The 20,123-nt window shown below is 39.5% G+C and overlaps 1 protein-coding gene across 1 annotated transcript in view; it reads left to right on the plus strand.

Annotated features, from left to right (window-relative positions):
• PHEX (phosphate regulating endopeptidase X-linked) overlaps positions 1-20,123 on the plus strand; it is a 94,791-nt gene that overhangs the window by 29,578 nt on the left and 45,090 nt on the right. Inside the window, exons 9-12 of the mRNA XM_063392943.1 lie at positions 64-209; positions 6,412-6,505; positions 11,450-11,578; positions 15,068-15,169. Coding sequence (XP_063249013.1) covers positions 64-209; positions 6,412-6,505; positions 11,450-11,578; positions 15,068-15,169 — 471 coding nt within the window. The remainder of the gene's footprint in view (positions 1-63; positions 210-6,411; positions 6,506-11,449; positions 11,579-15,067; positions 15,170-20,123) is intronic.

A 20,123-nucleotide genomic window follows, 5' to 3' on the forward strand; every position in this document is an offset into this window, starting at 1 on the left:
GTGTAACTTAGTCAATCAATTATCTCTGTTCATGTTTAACCAGCCTTCTCTTTGTCATTGCAGTTTGACTGGCTGGGATACATCAAGAAGGTGATTGACACCAAACTCTATCCTGAACTCAAAGATATAGGTCCTTCAGAAAATGTGATTGTCCGTGTTCCCCAGTACTTCAAAGATTTATTCAGGATACTGGAAAATGAAAGGAAAAAGTAAGGATCCTATGATGGTTTCACCCACACCTGTAAGGGGATATCAAATGCTGGGTTTTTTCTATTTTTTGTCCATGAATTGCAGCTATTCTTGGAATCAAGTCTCTAGGCAAACAGTCTGTTTGGTTTTGTTTGAATGAGGATTTAGATATTACCTTGTGCACAGCAGGAGAATTTTCAGTTTCAACATCTTTCTTCTATGGCTAACACAGGTTGCAGTAAAACTGCTCTTTCCAGATGCACTCAGCATCTCTTACTTGTAGAGAATCTTGTATCTTGTGAAATCCTTTACACTGTAGTTGTAAAATGCAGGTAACTCAGACCAAACATGGCAGATGTGCTTTGCACAGGGAAGCAAGACAGCTTTGGGCAGTGATGAAAAAGTGACACCCTACTTGAAACATCCTAACTGCTGACATCTAAGGGATTTCTGTGATAATCTGTTCTCTGAGGCATGTTACTGAACTTTAAAATAAATTTCATTAAGATGTTGTCTCCAAATACCAACCTTTGCTGATGGTACAGTATGCCCACAACCAAACATATTTCAGGAAAAAAAGACAAAGATTATTCTGATATTGTCACCCTGTGTCACTAGTGATGGAATGCTTACATTAGTTCAAAGTACCTGTAAAAATAGAATCAAAGAATTAGAAAAATAAAAATTACTGATTAGCCTACAGATGATCAAATATTCTTTCTTTTAAAAGATTCAGATAAGTAGCATCACTGCCACCAATATTATCTATTAAAGAATGTTTTAAAAATTATTTGGGCTGTCTCTGCTTGCTAACTCAAAGTTTGTTACATTGGGGGGTATAAATGTAGGATTTAGAGGATATTTAGCAAGATAACAGGGAATTAGTTATTCCCTGCATACAAATAGTCTTACATGCAAATATATTCTGTAACTACAGAGTAAATACCTGGAGCTTCTTATTCAATTCCATTCTTATTCCATTAGCTTCTTATTCAAGGAAAATCTGAGTATTCAAGAGAAGTTAAAAATTAACTTCCAGCCTGTGTGTCGTGGCAGAAAGAGGCTGGAGTAATGACCAGAAATAATTGCAATGCCTGTCTTTAGCAAAGCTCAAGACCAGATTTCTGATCTCACAGGTCGGGGTAGAGGGTGAGCAAAAACAGTCTTAGTGTCTTCACACTGCACATGTTATAGGTGTTAATGGCTTAGGCATTTTCTACCAGTCTTGTCCTAAGAAATTTGCATCATAAAATGTTAGAAATGGCAAATAGTGCTAAACTGAACCCAAGCAGGCTTCAAATTCTTGTGTGTAAAATGCATCCAAACAGCCCAGATCATGTTTATCTATTAGGTGATAATGTTCATTACTTAAAATGTCAGAGTCTGTTCCAGAGGTAACCTTGCTATCTGGCCTGAGAAAATTAGGAAATCATCTGAATATGAACTCCTAACCATGAGGTCTCAACATTTCCCTGTAGGGTGAACCCTGAAAGGTTAACAAGGGTATTTTCTTTTAGGTAATCTCATTTGACATTCTCCATATGACATTTTAAAGATTTGTTTAATGTAAACAACATAAAATTGATTTGTTACTGTAAATATCTAGACCTGAAATTCCTAGAAAAGCATTTCAAAATTTTAGATTTGTTTCAGTGTTTGTAATGGGAATTATTTTCTCATTATTTCAGGAGATGGAATGTCATTAGGAAAAGCAGATACCTTCACCAAGTTCATATTCTTTTCAGTTACAAGGCTATCCCTAAATTATACTTTTATTCCAGTGCCTTGTATGTCCTCTTTCTGAATGAGCACCCTGAGAGCCTGGGTTCTATTTAAAATGTCACAAAAATATGGCTCAGGCCCCTGTGTTTTACCCAGTGATCTGGTAAAGTACTTCATGAAGTTTGTTTCAGGTGGAGGAAAGAATGGAGTGAAAATTAAGTCTGGTTACAGAAGCAGTTCATGTTGGAGGTGGCAAGTTGTACAGACTCACAATTCTTGCATTGAAAATTTCTCCCTCAGAGAACCTGCTGAGCAATCCTGAATTGTGAGATCATTCACAGGGCAATATTACTAGTAGAGAGCTCATTGACAGGGTGTAGCATGAATTTAGCAGAATTTTACTTACCTGCATATGATCAAGTTCCTGTGTGGAGGTTGAAATAGGTGCAGCAGCATGGTCCAGAGGTGGGTCTGAAGTGCCCAGGCCAGGGCACTGCTGTGACTCCAGCCAGGAGCTGGCTCCCCATAGGGAGCTGCCCAAGAAGCTCAGCAACCAGCCTGCAGGAGTTTCCATCAGCTTGGGGCCAGCTAGGCTTGGCCATGCCAGCTGCTGAAGTCTGTCACACCTTTGTAAGAGGCCTTCAGGGATTCATTCAGCTTTTTGGTGTACTAATTTTTAATGGGGTTTATTACAGGAAGAAGAGAGGTGTGTATGTAGCTGTGATGTAAATGAGCAATGGCAGAGCTCCAGTACAGCTGTGCCATGTGAGGGGGAAGATAGAATTGTGCTGGCACTAATTAGGAGCTTAGAGCCCTTCCCTGTTACCTGTGTGCTGGTGCTTTGTGTGAGCCATAAATAGGATACTCTAAATTGCATCCTTTCTGGAGATCTTTGCAGCTGCTGAAAGAAGCAGCTTTATGATTCTCACAGATCTCAGAATACATTATTAGTTTCACAGAATTGTAGAATGGTTTGGATTGGAAGGGACCCTATGGATTACCTTGTTTCAAGACCCTTGCCACAGGCGGGGACACTGCCCTGGGCTGGGTTGCTCAGAGCCCCTCTGTGATGCCCCACCCCTAAGGGCAAGGGCAGCCTGGCCTTGAACACTTTCAGGGATGAGGCATCCACAGCTTCACTGGACAACCTGTTCAGTGCTCTCCCTCACACTAAAGAATTTCCTCCTAACAGCTGATAAATCTATCCTTTTACAGTATAAAGCTAACCCGCCTTGTCTTATCTATATCTCCTTGTAAAATGTCCTTCTCCAGCTTTCTTATAGGCCCCTTTAACTTAGTCTTACCTTCCTATATCTTTGCAGTATGGGACTATTAATTGAGAAGAACTCTAATTCATATAGCGTATGAGGAATTTTCTTCAGAGAAGGATGGAGGCACTAGATCTCTTTTCTGGTCTTAGTATCCATCTGAAAAATTAGGGAAGTTAGAATAATTTGCCTTGAATTAGTGCCTCTGGCAATAGAGGCAAAAGTTTTTCAGTACTTATAATTTGATTCGTGACTCAATTCTGAATATAATTCTCAAACAGATATAAAATTTGTGAAAGAGATCTTTTTCTTAAAATGTCAATTAATTTTTCTACCTATCTCATATTAAATCTGTCCTCTTTAATTGCTACCATGTCTGTTGATTAAAATATTGCAAACTTAATAAAGAATTTTACATGAGCAACCTACTTTATTCTCAGACAGGACAGAAAGTACTTTAGTAAATATTCATAAGTACTGGCATAATTATAACTGTCCTAGCAAACAAACTCTCTACCACTTCCTTTGGGAGTGTGTGTCACAATAAGGGTCACACTGGTGAAAAGTGAGCCCACACTTTCTGCAACAGGCATTTGGAAGTTAAAATAGAGTGTACTCTTCTGAAAGGTTACAGCGACAAATAGTCTGGTCTCATTGAAAAAGCAGAGAGGATTTTTATGTTTTTTGTGTACTGGATTTTGCTCCATGTGTAGAAATTAAATTCTCTGAGCCTCAGTGAACTTATTTGTGAAACTGGGATGAAAATCACCCCAAGATCTGCACTGTAATAACTTTATCAACAAAAAGTGTCAGTTTTTAAGCCAACTGAAGATAACCAAATGATTTGAAGTTTGCATAGTTAGCCCAAAATGTTAAATAATCATCTCCCAAATAGGTAAACAAATTCAGATAAATTACTGTTTCAGTTTGTTTTGAAAAACAAACTAAAGCACACTGTGCTTCAAACACGTGACAACAAACCCCCTCAACCTCTCCAGCTGTTGCCCACCCCCATTAATAAGCATTCAAGTGGAACCTCCCTGTTGTTTTTTGCATTGTGGATTCTGTGGTGGTCACAATCTGGAGTTATTACTGTCTCATCAGACAGCTTAGTTTTAGCATGTGTCAGCCTTTTCCTTCCCAAATTAAAACAATCCCCAATTAATTATATTTCCTGCAACTGTCATCCACCTTCATTACTTATACCTGACACAAACATTTCTGAATTCTTGTTGATATTACTGTGTGTCAATAAGTCACCTTTTTGATACCCAGCCTTTATGAATTTCAGTCTTTCATTTACTACCAATTTGAGAGAGGTTCATCAACTCAGCTGTAAGGACAAACACTGCTGTGTGAAAACAAGTACACAGAAGAGAGGATTGATTTTGGTTTTGGCGGTTATTAAGTACCAAATTGTAATACATAATTGGTGTGTGATATTGATTTATTTAGCTAAAGATTTTACCTAAGGCTTTTGATTGGAAGGAAATCTTTAACCTTTTAATCTGTGTGATTTCTATAGATGCTGCAGAAGTTGCTACAGCTGGATATTCCTCAGCTCTGCTGAAATATTTGAGGCAGATTGTTGTGAGGTTTCTGGAGTTCATGTCATTTACCAAAACAATGAGAGCTGAGTGCTTTTAGAATGCTTCACTTGTCATTGAGTGAGAAAATTCCACATTGTCAGAAACCTGATAAGGAAAAAACTAAGCTTTGTGGCATTTCTTAGGCTGAAATGAATTTTTAATGATCCTAAACGTTATCTTAAAATTGTGTGATATCTAAACAGAGCTAATTATTTTGGCTTTTGTGACATGTACTGTTATAAATGTACATTATTCATGCTAAAAATCTTTTTCAGATACGTTTTACAATTATTGTGGGCATTTAGGTGCACTATAGGATATATCTGTGTACTAAAAGAGGGAATATACCCAGTATGTGAAGTGCAACAACACATCTTGAGCTGAGGGCTTAGTGTGGGTGGACTGGAGCTTAGTTAGAGGCAAAACTGAAGTTATGTCTCAAGCAAATGCTGCTGTCAAGACTGCATGCCCACAAAGTGTGTCTCCAAGTTGTGATTCAGAGGAGGGAACTGCTTGGGATGTGTCTCTGAAGCTAATGGAGTGACACTGTAGCAACAGCTGCATTGCCCCACACTTATGGCAATGGGAGACTGCAGAAATGGGATTTTTACAGATGGGGGAGTTGTTCAGACAGCCCATAACAGCACTCTTGGTTGCACAGAAGCCATTTTCCAACCTACAGAGGAGTCTATGGCCTGTCAAAAATGTTATGTATATCCCAGCGGGGAGCAAATAACATTAGAATATCCTAGCTTCGAAGCAATGACTACCCTTGAAAAATATGTCATGTATAAAAGAAGATTAAAATAAGAAGTGTAGGCCATTGTTAGACTTGTTTTGAGACTATTTGAATTGTGGGTTTCAGAATGCACCTTTAGCCCATACAGCCACTGATGAACATGGAGAGAGATCAATCTAGGCTGGATAAATCCTCCAGGCAGCTGCCCCAAGTTTTAGAAAAGGGGCATGGATGCCAGATCTCCTGGGAATTTTAAGCAAGCTCTTCCTTGATCTCTCTGCCTCAATTCTTATAAGATTTTTGTTACTGACACTTCTCTTTTTTGGTATTTCAATTATCCATCTGACAAAATAGGAATGGTAATACTTTAATAACTTTGTGAATAGTAGAAGTTTTCAAAGCATATTGATAACTTCTAATGAAAGATACAAATATGAGATAATGAGAGTGTATATGGGATGGACTGTTATCTATTCTGTTACCATTTATGTGCCCTACTAATGAGGGGAGATAACATTCACTTTGATCTACAAAAGAAAAAACCAGTTAATCTCTGGATATAACCTTTATGCAACTATTATTATAACACAGTTCTTGCCACTTCTAAGGAAAATGAAAGCTGCCTTTTGAAAAAACACATTACCTAAAAATGATGTACCAGGTGATGGACCTGTTATAAATAATCCCTCAAAGATGCTTATCATGGGGCAATTCTATATTAAATGGTTGGAATCATACAGATTCTCCTGTGTAATTGGGATTTATCAATTTGGCCATCACTCATTAATTTTTAAGGTGAAATTTTCACCATTTGGGTAAAATGTTTGTAGAACTGTTTCTGTGAGTGCTTTGTGGTACATCACATGTGTTTACATGTCTGATAAAAATATGCCTGATTTAACAGGACTCTTGCCAATTACTTGGTGTGGAGGATGGTTTATTCAAGATTATTTAACCTCAGCAGACGTTTTCAGTATCGGTGGCTGGAATTTTCTCGGGTAAGTTACGTTTTCATAGCATTTACAAGGTTCCTAGTGTTGACACTGTTGGTTTCCTTTATAGTTACCTATAAGTTTCAGCTTATACCTTTGCAAAACACAAAATGTTTTCCACGCTGAATAAATTTCTTGAATAAACTTTTTTTTTAAGCCACCCTCTAAAACAATTGAAATAAATATTCTTGTGTATGACACTAAGACAAAAAAGTCTTTTAGATGATATTCAAGAGGTTTTAAAACCTCCCCTTTAAAAAACTTAGTCTTCTTTTGCAGAAACTTGAATTAGGTTGTGTGAAGAGTGTGACATTCAGACCAAACTGTTTTGACCAAAATCTAAACTTTTTGAAAACTACTTGCCCTTGTGTGAATACAGCTCTAGTGAAACAGAAATCTAGGATTTCACTTTTTTAAAGCTTGCTCAAAGCTCTCCCATGCTCTAATGCCAATATTACATGAGCTTTAGCACAAGGATACCCAGCCATTTCCACAGAGAAGATGAACAGGAGCCTTCCAGCTTGGAGTTGCAGAAAACTGCCACAAGCTGTGAAAGCAGAAATGATTATCTGTTCAGTAATATGGGCATTTATGTAAAACACATGCATTTGATTAAGTGAACCCTGAATAGAAAGCCACCTTGGTAATTGTGTGGGCAGTGTGAGGGCTGCTTAAGCAACCCATGGATGAAACTGAAACGGAATGGTGCTTTGTCCTGTGTCTAAGCCACTTTGGATGGTGAGCTTTGCTTGCCATTATGAAAACTGGCTGAGAACAGGAGGCTGGCATGGTGCAGGAGGTGTGGGTGTTCTGTCCTCCCTGGTGAGGCATGCAGGTGACTAATTAAAGAACCTATACTGTTTTTTCTTGAGTAATACTGGAATAGTTCTGCTTTGATCACATACCTAAAAATAAACTCCAATAGCTTGATGGGAACTACACAGGAAAGGCATCTTCTTGTACTTCTGAGTTCATATTCAAAATAGTCTTGTTAAAGATGCTATTTTCTTCATGTAAAATATGAGAAACTGGCTGTCAGAACCACAGTGACAAGTTTGTAGATGTCCCCTCCTGGGACATTTCTTGCTAGTCAGGTAAAATAGATTGATGCTGGCTATCAGCCAGTCTGTAGCATAATACTGAGTTACACTGAGTTATACAATGGCCAGAAAAAATCCTGAAAGGAAACATTAAGCTTTGGATACTGTGCATTTTAATGTGGTTACTGGCTGCTGTCACATCTCTGGGATGTAGAAGCTTAGGGAGAAATCTAATTCAAAGTGATTCAGTGCTTATTAATAATCTCATCAAAGCTGTCATAGAATTACAGAATGGGTCAGATTGGAAGGGACCACAATGGGGTCATCTGGTCCAACCTCCCTCCCTGCTCAAGCAGGGCCATCCCAGAGCACATGGCACAGGATTGTGCCCAGATGGTTCTTGAACATCTCCAGTGAAGGAGATTCCACACCCTCTCTGGGCAGTCTGTGCCAGTGCTCGTTCACTGAACAGGGAAGAAATTCTTCCTCATGTTCAGCTGGAACTTCCTGTGCATCAATTTCTAACTCTGGTCCTATTGCTCACATCACAGAAAAAAGCCTTGAAAAGGCTCCATCCTCTTGGCACCTCCCCTTCAGATACTTTTAAACAGTGATGGGCTTCCCTCTCACTTGTTCCTTCTCAAGGCTGAACATGTCCAGCTCCCTCAGACTCCCCTCATAAGAGAGATATTCCAGTCCCTTCATCCTTGTTTCCTTTCACTGGATCTGTCCAGGATCTCCATATCTCTCTTGTCCTGAGGAGCCCAGACCTGGCCACAGCACTCCAGATCCCCTCATCTCCCCGGGGCTGAGTGGAGGGGCAGGATCCCCTCCCTGCCCTGCTGGCGATGCTCTCCCTAATGCACCCCAGGGTCCCATTGGCCCTCTTGGCCCCGGGGCTCTGCTGGCTCAGGGACAGCTCCTTGTCCACCAGGAGCCCCAGGCCCTTCTCTGCAGAGCTGCTGCAGCCTGTGCTGCTGCCTGGGCTTGTCCTTCCCCAGAGCAGGGCCCTGCATTTGCCTTTGCTGAGTTTCAGACCATCCCTCTGCCCATCCCTGCAGCCTCTCAAGGCCCTTCTAAACAATACTGGCCATGTAAACTACTGTGAAAGCTTACAGCACAGTAAAAGCAGTGAATCAGCAGCTCATTCCTGTTATCTGCCCCTGGGACCTAGAGATGGAGAGTTAGTTGAGTGAAGTAAACAGCAGTAGCTAATAGTTAGTAACTAAAGTTAATTGGAGTAAACAACTCAGTGGAATAGACTTCACAGGTCAATAGAGAGGACATGAGGAATGGAGTCCAAGGCATTGGATTAGTCTGTTGTTGAACAGATTTATCTAATCAGAGAGAACTAGAGGCATTTTAGGATCATAAAAAGGACCCACCAACCCCTTGCCAGGTAAGTGAATAAAACTTTGAATTACTACCAAAAAGATATGACCGTGAGATAAATCAGTGACCCTTAAAGGAAAGGATGTATTTTATACATTGATTGTTTCATTAATTCAGTCAGCCTCAAACATCACAAGCAGACTGTTTATTTTCACCAGGTTCTCATTTTCTGTTGGTGGCTTTTCTACCCTGTATGTAGAAATCTTGGCACCAGGGCCTTAAAATCTTTGCAAGGAGAAGGAAAAATACATAATGAGACTTTAAAAAAACTTCAGGTTTAGAAATAGGACAAACTTGCTGACTCTAGAGAAAGTGCTTTGAGTACCACATCAGCAACTATCAGCAGCTCCTCTGCAGTGGCACTCTGAGACCTTGTAAATGTGCAGTGGCACCTGGGGAAGAGGTTGCTTAATTGTGTCGTGAAGCTCTGAATTGACTGGGAGGGCTTGAAACCTGCTATTTATAGCCACTGTTACTACCTGAAGTACTGTGTTTTAGAGTGGTACATTAATATTAGGAGACCATTTGAGGGAGTTCCTATTGGCTGTTGTAACATAAATATCAATAAACCAGCTGTGAGATATAATCTATTCTTCTCAGCTCCATTTTTATTGGTCTCACAGCCTGTGCTGCTTTTATGTCCTCCTTACAGTCAAGCCTCCCTCAAAATAGTGATAATTATTATGTTGTAATAATAGTATGTCACAGTCTGAAAGCCAGCTCTGTCTCCTGACTATTTCTTTGGCTGATGCATACTCACAGCTTTTGGAAGGAATTTCAAGCTCTGATGACTAATGCCATAACTCCCCTTCTTCCCCCTGCATCAGGAAAAACTCCACTGCAGGTTTACTCTGACCCCAGAGAGACATTTTCTTCTTTTTTGTTCTTATTTTTTGAGTGTTTTGTTGTGTTATGTAAAAAGGTTGAAGAATTTGGAAAAGGAGTTGATTGTCAAATTTGGCTCTGTTTAGAAAAATATCACCTTATTATGTATTAGTTTGACTAATAGGGTTTTCTTTTAGAAGCAGTGTACTCTTTGCCATTGAAAATCTATTACTGCATATACAGTATTAATAAAAAGCATTTGGAAATGCAATTCACTGGTGTATTTAAGTGTGAGTCATTGATTATGCTTAATTACAGACAATATGATAGGGAAAATCAATCTTTGAACTACCAAAATATCTCACCTTCAATAGCTGAGGGTTAAGCTGCTCTGGAATTTTCCAGTGAAATCTTTTCCTGTTGGAAAAAGACAAATCCAAACCCTTCAGTTTTGCTGGACATTTAATTTTGTACTCAAAGTAGGAGAATAATGGGAAAAAGAAAGGGCTCAGAAACAGCAAAATTGCTGCTTAAAAGGCTTTTATAATCTGTGAGAGGCCAAAATCCCTATCCCACCTGCTCAGGTCTGATGCTGACTACACTCTGCCTTTACACAGCTGTCAGGTGTCAACTGCTGGACTGCTGGGATTGGGCTTGTTCTCTGGGGAAAAGTTTAAGAAGTTCCTTAAGTGGAAAGGACTTTGAACCTTGAAAATAGCAGGAATTTCTTAAATCAGCACTGCTTATTGCTCACATGGACCATTCTTCTATCTTGTGTGCAGGATTTATTTACACAAACTACATCTTGGTGAGCAATGTAATGTTAGCTAGGTTAGCACCCACAGTAATAACATTCCTCCTGTGAGAAACAGAAACAAAGGCAACAAATGCTCTTGAGTTCTGTTTTGCCTTGTTCCTTGTTGTGTTGACCATTCTTGACTGTTTCTTTTGAAGCTCATTTAGGGTGACATCATCAGAGTCTGAAAGTATGTATTTAATTACCATTCCTTTAGTAAAAAGTGCAAGTTGTTCTACCAACATCTTTCTACTGCAATAGAATGATTTTTATTTTTGTGGAGGAGACAAACATATTCAGTGTTCTTGATGATTCAAACCTCTTTTCTCCTGAAAATGCTTAGTTTGGGAAAAGAACTGAAAGCACAAACTGCTGTAAAAGTAGTTGGACAGGTAAATGACAAAAAGGTGTGGACATGTACCCGTGTGTGTTAGATGTCATTAGTTCATGGCAATGGAGGGCTCTGCAGGAGGTGTTTCTAGAGGACTAACCCAATTCATGAGGACAATCTCCCTAAGCTTCTCACCCTGTCAGAGGAGAGGCAAAAGTTTTCAGGAGATGTCTCACAGCAGGATTTTTCTAGAGAAAATTGTCTCTCTACTTAACACAGAAAGAATACCAAGTTTAGTCCAAAGTTAGCACTAATTCTCTAAGCCTAGTCTCTCTAAGTCACTGCTACCATTGTTCTGTTCTTAAGTTTAAAATCTTACGGGTTTAAAATCTTACGGGTTTTTTGTGGTGTTCAAAATATTTGTCATCGCATTGACTGAAAACAGAAATAACTGTAGGGTATCATTATTGTTTCATTTTGGTGGCTTTTTGACAAATGCTCTGGCCTATACCACATAGGTGGTAAGAACCAACGTGGGTTCTTAAGCAGTATGCCCTTGTCAACAGGTGATCCATGGGACTACAACTTTGCTGCCTCAGTGGGATAAATGTGTGGACCTTGTAGAAAATGCCCTTCCCTACGTTGTGGGTAAGATGTTTGTTAAAGCCCATTTTCAAGAGGACAAGAAAGAGATGGTGAGTCCCCTGCAGTCTCTGTCTGGAAATTTTCAATTAGTGGTTTCATCCTCACAAATTGCTGATGTTAGAACAAAGTTTAAAATGAGATAAGATTCTTAAAAATGTTTTTATTGAATTCAAAAAACCCAAAACATGAGGAGAAAATGGAATGAATTTGAAGAGATGTTACCTTTCTGCACATCTGGGGACTGCCCCTTCTTTCCATCTTCAGTCCTTCAGACAAATAAGCAGCCAGTTCAAAAACAGGTTGAATACTGTTATTTTATGTAAACAGAGAAAGCCAGGCTGTGCAGGAGCAGAGTGAGGGGTATTGAGGAGAAATGGTTTAGCTTCTCTAATTTATGATAGTAAAGTTTTTTACTGATTAGTCAAAAAACTGGTTGAGATTTCTCTGCCTTAGGACTACCCTTTGAAAACTGTGATTACTACACCTGTAATCTGAGCAAGAAACTTGTGAATGATGTTGGGCCCAAATTAAACCACAGAGTGAGAGTTTATATTTGTGATTCAAATCTTTTCTGCTGAACAGTAGAAGGAAATATTCTTACATATGTTTGGGTCTAGAGAGATGTTCATCCTCATTCTAAAATTTCAACAATAGCTATGTTATCACTTCTCTCAACAACATATTCAAATAATTAATTACCCTTCACAATAATGTATGATTTATTTTCAGTTTATGCTTTTCTTATAAGGTTTTCCCATATGTGCTTTTACAGCCATTGATTTTCCAGCAGTAATCAGTTTTAAATTGACTCCTTTAGTCATTTAGCTCTCCATGCAGGAGAGGCACAACCATTTTGGAAATGGCATGAGAGAGCACCCTGTGCTGGGAGCAACAGCTCTGTGAGAGCCCTGCTCTGCCCTGGCTCAGCAGCCTGAGTTTGCCTGTTTATCTGCTTTGACTACTTTCTCAGAGAAGGAAATCATAAAAATAATTTCAGAAAGCCCACACTGATTTGACTTGCCCAGACCTTTGTCATCTGTTTCCCTCTCAGGTTCTGCATTTCTTTTCATATTTGCCTGCATCTGGAGTTTCTTCTCTGAGATCCAGGTTTTCAATCCCCTTTTTCTTGATCCAGTTTGTAATTTGGCCATTTTGTGGCAAAAATATGCCAGGCATATGCAGTGTGTTATACTGCATGGATAAGTGGGAAGAGTGGGAGTACAAGAAATGTACACTTTGTGGAGGGGATGGACACTTTTTCATATTTGCATATGTGAGGAAAAATTATAAGAAGCAGATAGAGCCGAGACCGATTTCTCTTGAAATGTCAGTTAATTAGAATGTTTCTTAGTGTGCACATTCCTTTTAGACCCAAGCTTTGGAAAATTATCAAGTCTGAATTCACAATAGCACCCGCAGTGAGAAATGCATATAAAATTCATAGTGTGGGTCACAACATTCAGTCTTAGAATGAGCAACCCATGAAGATAGAATTACATACAGGTGAAATTCATTGGATTTCATTTAGAAGTGTGCTTTTCAAGTTAATAATTTGTGGTGTTATCATTTTCATTTCCCTTGTTTTCAGCTCTATTTCTATTTCTCTTTCTTAAGCAATAAGAAAACGTGTGAGTAAAGCACTCTTATTTGTACAGGTTTAATTTTTTCCTTTTTTTTTTTTTTTTTTTCTTTTCTGGCTTACAGCATATATTTGTTTATGATAAGCAAATCCTGAGTTACAGATAATATGGATTCTGCCCCCCCCATGTTTTGTGATTGATGTTTCATACCATAGATATTTCTTTTTTTTATCAAGAAAACATTATTTGTGTCTAAATATAGCACTGCTTCTAACTCAGAGTGCCTGCAGTGTTTTTTACAGATACGCCTGAGCAGTTTCAGTAATAACTTTGATAGCACGAACAGGTTTCTGCCCCTGCCCCCTGCAGCTACAGCTGCTGCATAAAGCCTAAGTATACACCAGGGCCCAGCTGCAGAGCTTGAGTTTGAACTGGTAACCTCCAAACAGAGGGAGTTCACCTCATTAGTGAAGGAAGTTAATTGAGTCAGTGCTCTGTCATCAATACCTTTAAGTTGCTTTATTTCCTGGGATACAGTTTAGTGTGAATGTTCACTCTTTAGTCATATTTAATGCTAGACCTGCTCCAGTTGACCCATATTGCCTCTAAAAATAAGAAAATGTCTTTTGAAAAGGGTAGGAAGAAATGAATAATCCAAGGAACTTTGCTACATTTTTTCTGACTGCACCACAAATAAAGGACAGTTCCAGATTAAAATATTCATCTGATACATTAACAACAATTTAGCTAAAAGTAATGTTACTTTTGAGGGTTTAGTCCTTGCTTTTAATGACATTTCAGATTTACAAGATTTATAGAATCAGATTATACAAATCTCTGCTGCTTGACATTTTCATTATTTATAAATGTAACATAACTGATAACACAAAGTTCCAATAAGTCTTCATCTAATGGGTATCTGTCATGTCTTGTGCTGTCTCAGCTCTGGTTTGTGCTGAAGGACTGAGGCAATGCTGGATCCCCCTCATTGCCTCACTCAGAGCATTTCCCACGGCTGTCATGGGGTTCTTCTGCTGATGTAAACAGAGGCAGCTGGTTGTATACACTTTTCTGGGCTGCCAGACAGATCCATAGGAATGAGGGTTCTTTAGACTCATATAATGCATATCTTAGCCAGTATATTTCTTGTTTGCTGTCATTCCAGGGTTTTCTTACTGTGCATACTCACTGAACAGTCCTATTATTGTTATTTTTTACTTGCTTGAGATGTGGTCTTGGCTTTGCAGAGGTGTCTGAGGAAACAGGTCAGATGAAGAGGTTGTGGGCTTTCCCAGTTTTGCACAGCTCCAAGCTGTCCCTGGTGGTCCAGGACCACAGAAGCAGTTAAGGCTGCTTAGTGGTGTGAGCCAGGGCCTCCCTCCCTGCAGTAAGTAAAGGGTAGCAATGCTTCACACATGCAGCTAAATACAGGCTAAATATTTGGCTACTGCTTTGTATTTGGATCATGATGCTGTCAGCCCAAATTCAGTTCTTAGCCAGTATTAATAAGGCATGTCTCAGTCTCACGTAAACCAAACCAGGCCACAGACATTCTCTCTGCAGGAAAGGGTTTATTTGTGCAAATGCCTTTCAGCAGGCTCCTTCTGCATGGACCAATGATCTAGAACCTAAAGGCCAGAAATCTCCCCCAAGGACTGCAAATCTCTCGGTGTTTTATATGATTTTGAGATGGGTATTCACACAAATATGACATGAAATGATCAGTGATGAACAGATACCAGAAGGGAAGGAAGATGAAAAAAAAAAATTGCCTTCAGAAGTGTCTTAGTACTGGAGAAAGCAGAAATAAGCCTTCAAGAAAGGACAGCAGATACCATCTGATCTGCAATCATTTGTGCTTTAACCAAGTCTATCACTCCTACATACAGCAAACCTTTCCTTACAATGATTCAGCCATGATATATTTTACTGGGGAGGGATTTACTGAATATTTTGCAGATGGAGGAATTGACTGAAGGCATTCGCTGGGCTTTTATTGACATGTTAGAAAAGGAAAATGACTGGATGGACTCTGAAACAAAAAGAAGAGCTCACGAGAAGGTAATAAACATTAATGCTGAATAAGTAAAATCCTGTTATGATAAAGGTCTGACCTGAGTGATAACAGTATGTCATGAGCAGTACTTACAGTTCTTACAGTAAGTTCTTACAGTACTTACTGATCATTTTATTTGAAGGGACACATTTATTTTTCTGGATGCTGAGCCATCTGAGCTCCTGCTTCTCTGCAGTTAATTTTGTTACCTTGTTCTTCTCCCCTTGCATCCACCTTTCCCTATCTGGCTCTGCCTGTTGTAGGCTATGAGCTTATTTCAGATTTGGCTTTTCTTGACAAAGTCTTCACCTTGACTGGGATCCCAGGGACACACCAATCTGCAGACAGAAAACAGTGTCCAAAACACCTGTGACAGCTGAGGGTGTTTTCTGTGAAGATTCAGGGTCCAGCCTGGAAGGGGATATGAGAATAATTCAGGTTTCATACTTTTTCTGGTGTTGTGGTGGGAGGCCAAACTTGAGAGCTGTCTTTTGAGAGTGCAATGGTGATCCCAGCTGAACATCCATTTCCTAACAGAATAATGCCAGTTATGAAGTGTTATAATCAAGGATGGCATTACTGGTCTTGATTGCTTTCAGATAATGCCACAACAAAATGCAGGAGGCAAAGGTGAAGGCAGGAGGATGTACTCAAACCTCCTTTTCACTCTGTTCCCACATTTACAGCATGTGATGAGTTGAAAGGAAGATTGTCCACATGCAGAGCTCTGCCCCCAGAGCAGAAATTGGAGGGAACATATAAAAAGAGAAGTGGAGGGCGTTGTGGAAGTCTGTGTCCTTATTTGTTGAAGCAATGGGATATCAGTGAATTATTAAGCACTCCCTTTGAATAAACTGACAGGCAAGTGCAGCTGAACTGTTCCTGCTCTTTCTGCTTGAATAAAAAGAGCAGTGTTTGATTTAAAAGCAAACACAGCCTTCAAAGTTTTTTAGTAATTCTAATGAAAAGACTGTTGAGCCATTTTATCATTGGAAAGATTTAAATTCCATATGCAGTCCATTTACATTTTATACAGCAGTGCTCTTCATATATGTGCAAATGAAATAGAGCTGCATCAATGCACCAATAAACTCTATAGCAAGAGAACAATAATAAAATGACATTTATTTCCTGCTAACCTGGTGGTAAATGGGCTACAGTTATTACTTCTTACTGGCTGTTATTATTTTTTTATTTTTAATAGAAATACCATTAGAAATATAATGATCTGTAATTTAGGTATTTGTTAAAATTGATGTAAAATAGGAGCAGGAAAATTTTCTAATGATTTCCTTAGTAAAGATACTTCTATATAACAACCTGCTTAGTGATTTTGTTCAAAATTTGCTACCTGCCTTTCAGCAGGGAAACAATACAAACATTGCCAAAATGAGCTCCTAAAAAGAGCTCTCCCTTTCCATTTTAAGGAGGGTTTTCATGTGAAGGTAGGTTAGATCTTTGGTAAATAGAGGTGGTTGTGTCCCTCTTTTGACACATTTTGGAAGCACACAGCACCTTACTCCCAATTTGGACACATCACTGAGGGCTCTGAAGTGAGTGGGGTGAGTCTGAGCTGAACAATGCATGACAAACTAAATTCCATAAGTACAACAAGCTACAGTGCTATCAAATGAATGGCCAGTGGTTTAAAATCATTCTCACAGAACTGAAAAACTGTTTCATAGTTTGCTGACATAGGAACCAGGTCAAACTTGTGGGACACAAGTGTTATGTAATGCCTGAGGTACTGCAGTAACAATTATGTGATACAACTTGCATCTACAAGTTTAAGTTCAGATTCACAGAAATAGCTACTTGGCTGGAAGGAAAGAGCCTAGAGAGACGTTTGGTAGGTTTCCAGACATGGAATGTGTGCATGTTTATTAAATATTATTTATTGTTAATGATAGATCTGCTATTTGTCCTGGAACTCTTGGATGAGCATGTTTTTAATTCAAGAAATAGATTCATTACATGTAGGGTCAGATAATTCACAGGGGAAATCTAAGTTTTATAATACACCAGAACCTTCAAAATCTGTTACACTGTTCTAATTAAATCTCATGAGCCTAGCACTTTCTGCTGTTACTTTTTCAATACTTAGGCATTAATAAAGCAGCACAGACAAGCATGAATTTTATGAGGGAGACTGGTTGGTCAAAAAAACTCCAGTATTACTTTATTGTAATTATTTTATTGTAGAGATCTGTAAAAGTTGCATTTCTTTATCAGTAAATGTAATTTACATGCTGGATTCTGCCACCAGGATGGAGAAGCACCGAAGTACTAATTATATATTGTGAGAGAGAGGGTGCAGGGCAACAGCTAGGGACTTGGGGGCTGTCTGGTTTAGAGAAAAGGGGGGTGAGAGGCTTCCTCTACATCTTCCTGGAGTAGGGGAAATGGAGAGGGAGGGGCTGATCTCATCTCCCTGGGGTGCAGTGACAGTATATGTGGGGACAGTTCAAAGATTCTTCATCAGGAGAGGTTGGACTGGACATCAGGAAGCTTTTCTTTGCCAAGTGGGTGGTCAAACACTGGAACAGGCTTCCTGGAGAGGTGGTTGGTAGCCCAAGCCTGTGTTTAAGAGAGACTTGAACAATGCCCTTAACAATGTGCTTTAACTTTTGGTCACCTTGATGTGATCAGGCTGTTGGACAAGATGTTCTTCCTTCCAACCAAAATGTTCTAATTCTAGTCTATCAATTAAGAAAGGAAGCTATTAGTTAGATAAAGGTTGTTTTGGTCTTTTATGTTTCCATCAGTAACTGTCACATTGTCTCTTGCAGTAGTGCAGATTGGAGCTTCTGCCCTAGGTTCCATGGCAGAACTATATCAGATATTTTGCTCATCCTCTGTATTTTTAGTCTCATTGCACTCTTGAACGGTTCAAATGCTCTGAAAAGAAATTAACTGCAGAAACCTGATGGTGGTTTTGTTTACTGTGCCTGCTCCATGTGATCTATTTAATTTGTCTTTAGATTTTCATTAATTCCATGCATATTTGGATAATTAATAACTTTTACTCATTTCCTGAAAGAAGAAGAGGGTCAGTGTGGGATCTGGGTGTCTGGACAATGAGCATAGAGAGCCTTGTGGTGGTTGTACCTGTCGATGACAACATTGTAATGTAAAGGACTTGGCAGGTTTGAAATAGAATTAATTGCAAATCCTCTCTGTGATTCAGATACTCAATGTTTTGTGTGTTTTCTGCTTCCTGTTTTCTGACTGATGCCCACCTTTCTTTTGTGCTTGGCTGAGGCTAAATTTGTATACCTTGCTGTCAGCCTGATGCTTTGCAATCAAAGGAACCACTGACCTCCAAAGGACTTACAAAAGACCCTCTGGTAGAAACTATTCTTGAATTTTGCTTTAGGCAGCTTGTCAGATCTATCTAGACACTCAGACTGTGACTCTTTGTGTCTGCCCTGTTGTTTTATGTTACTCAGAGGGGCCACTGCTAATTGATGTTAAAAGGATCAAATCTACTACTCCATGTGACACAGGGAACAATTGTCTTGCAGCCTTGATATCTGAGAATAATCTCTTTAGCCCTTGTATAGTTTGGCGTTAAGGTTTGACATTCCTTTTGTAACAAAACAATGTATTGAGATAACATCTAATAATTTACCTCTCTCCTCCCTCCATTCCTTTCTTTCCGTGATGGAACGATGAATTTAAACCAGCCCATCTAAAAGCCAATCTTACAGAAAAGGTTTCTAGCAGGGTTAGGTGACTCTGCCTCCACGTGCAGTTCTCACCTGGCTCTCTGGATGGAGCTCACGCTGCTTCCAAAGGAGCTCTGAGTCCGAGGGAAACGCTCGGCTCTGTGCTGTGATGCTGTTCTCCCTCCTGTCCTTACTCCTCCGCTCTGTTCAAGCCCTTCTTTATTGTACCGTGTTTGACCGTCATCTCAAATTTGCTTCAAGTATGTTAACCCCTCCAATTTTCAGTGGAATGCTCTGATAAACAACAAACAAACACCCCAAACAGGTTTCTGTTCTTGCCCTTTTTAGTCTCCCTTTTGTGAGGGTCATTACATTTCCCCTCATTTGCAGAACAGAGAAATTATTCAATCGGGTGCAGCTCCAAGGGTGTGTCTGGCAACAATCTTCAGTGCATGTTCTGTGAGTGGCCCTGGGAGCCTCTGAGCAGGGCTGCAGGGCTGGGGGGACACAAGGGAGACCCTTTTGCTTCCCTTACATGAAGGTGCAGAATGCAGCCAGCTATGGTGGCTAAATGGTGCTGATAGGGGTGTTTTGGCATGGTGGGCCACAGGGGAAAGGGGGAACCCACAACCGAGACTCAATTGACGTAACTTGTGTGATGAGGGCTCACTTCTTTAAAATGGTAATTCATTGCTTCTGCTCTTCATAGGATAATTCATGGAAGATCATCACTGACATGTTAAATTATTCCCACTCCTGGGCAGGAACCATTATTTTATTAATCACTATTTTTCTTTTCTAAAATGCCCTTTGTTCTTGGGTTTAACTGGAGGCTTGAAAAAAAGACGTTTTGCTTAAATTCTGCTATTTCTTGTAAAATGTCCTGTTAGGCTATGGCACAGGAATAACTTCCTATTTGGAAGTTAGTTTTTTTTTTTTTTTTGCTTTGCAGTACTATTTTTAAAGCATGGATGATAAGCCAAAAAAGAGCTTGTTTATCCTCTAGTAAGATTTTTCTGTAACCTTATTAACCTCCTTAATTCATGGAGCACAAATCTCAAGGTCACTGTGCAACCATTTGGCTCCTGAACTTGCCTGTTGCTTTGCTTTATTGCTAAGAAACTTTTATATGCAACATTTGTTTTCTCCACATCTCTGAGTCTGCAGACTGAGTCAAGAGGAGAACAGGAAAATATCAGAACTGTGCCTAGCTATAGGTGGCTCTCTCGGGCAGTGTTTGGTACCTTTGTTTAGCCTATAGGGCTTGTTCTGCTGCTTCAGAGAACTACAG

This window comes from Prinia subflava, chromosome 3 (genome assembly GCF_021018805.1).
Source record: "Prinia subflava isolate CZ2003 ecotype Zambia chromosome 3, Cam_Psub_1.2, whole genome shotgun sequence".
In the NCBI taxonomy this organism is placed as follows: Eukaryota; Metazoa; Chordata; class Aves; order Passeriformes; family Cisticolidae; genus Prinia; species Prinia subflava.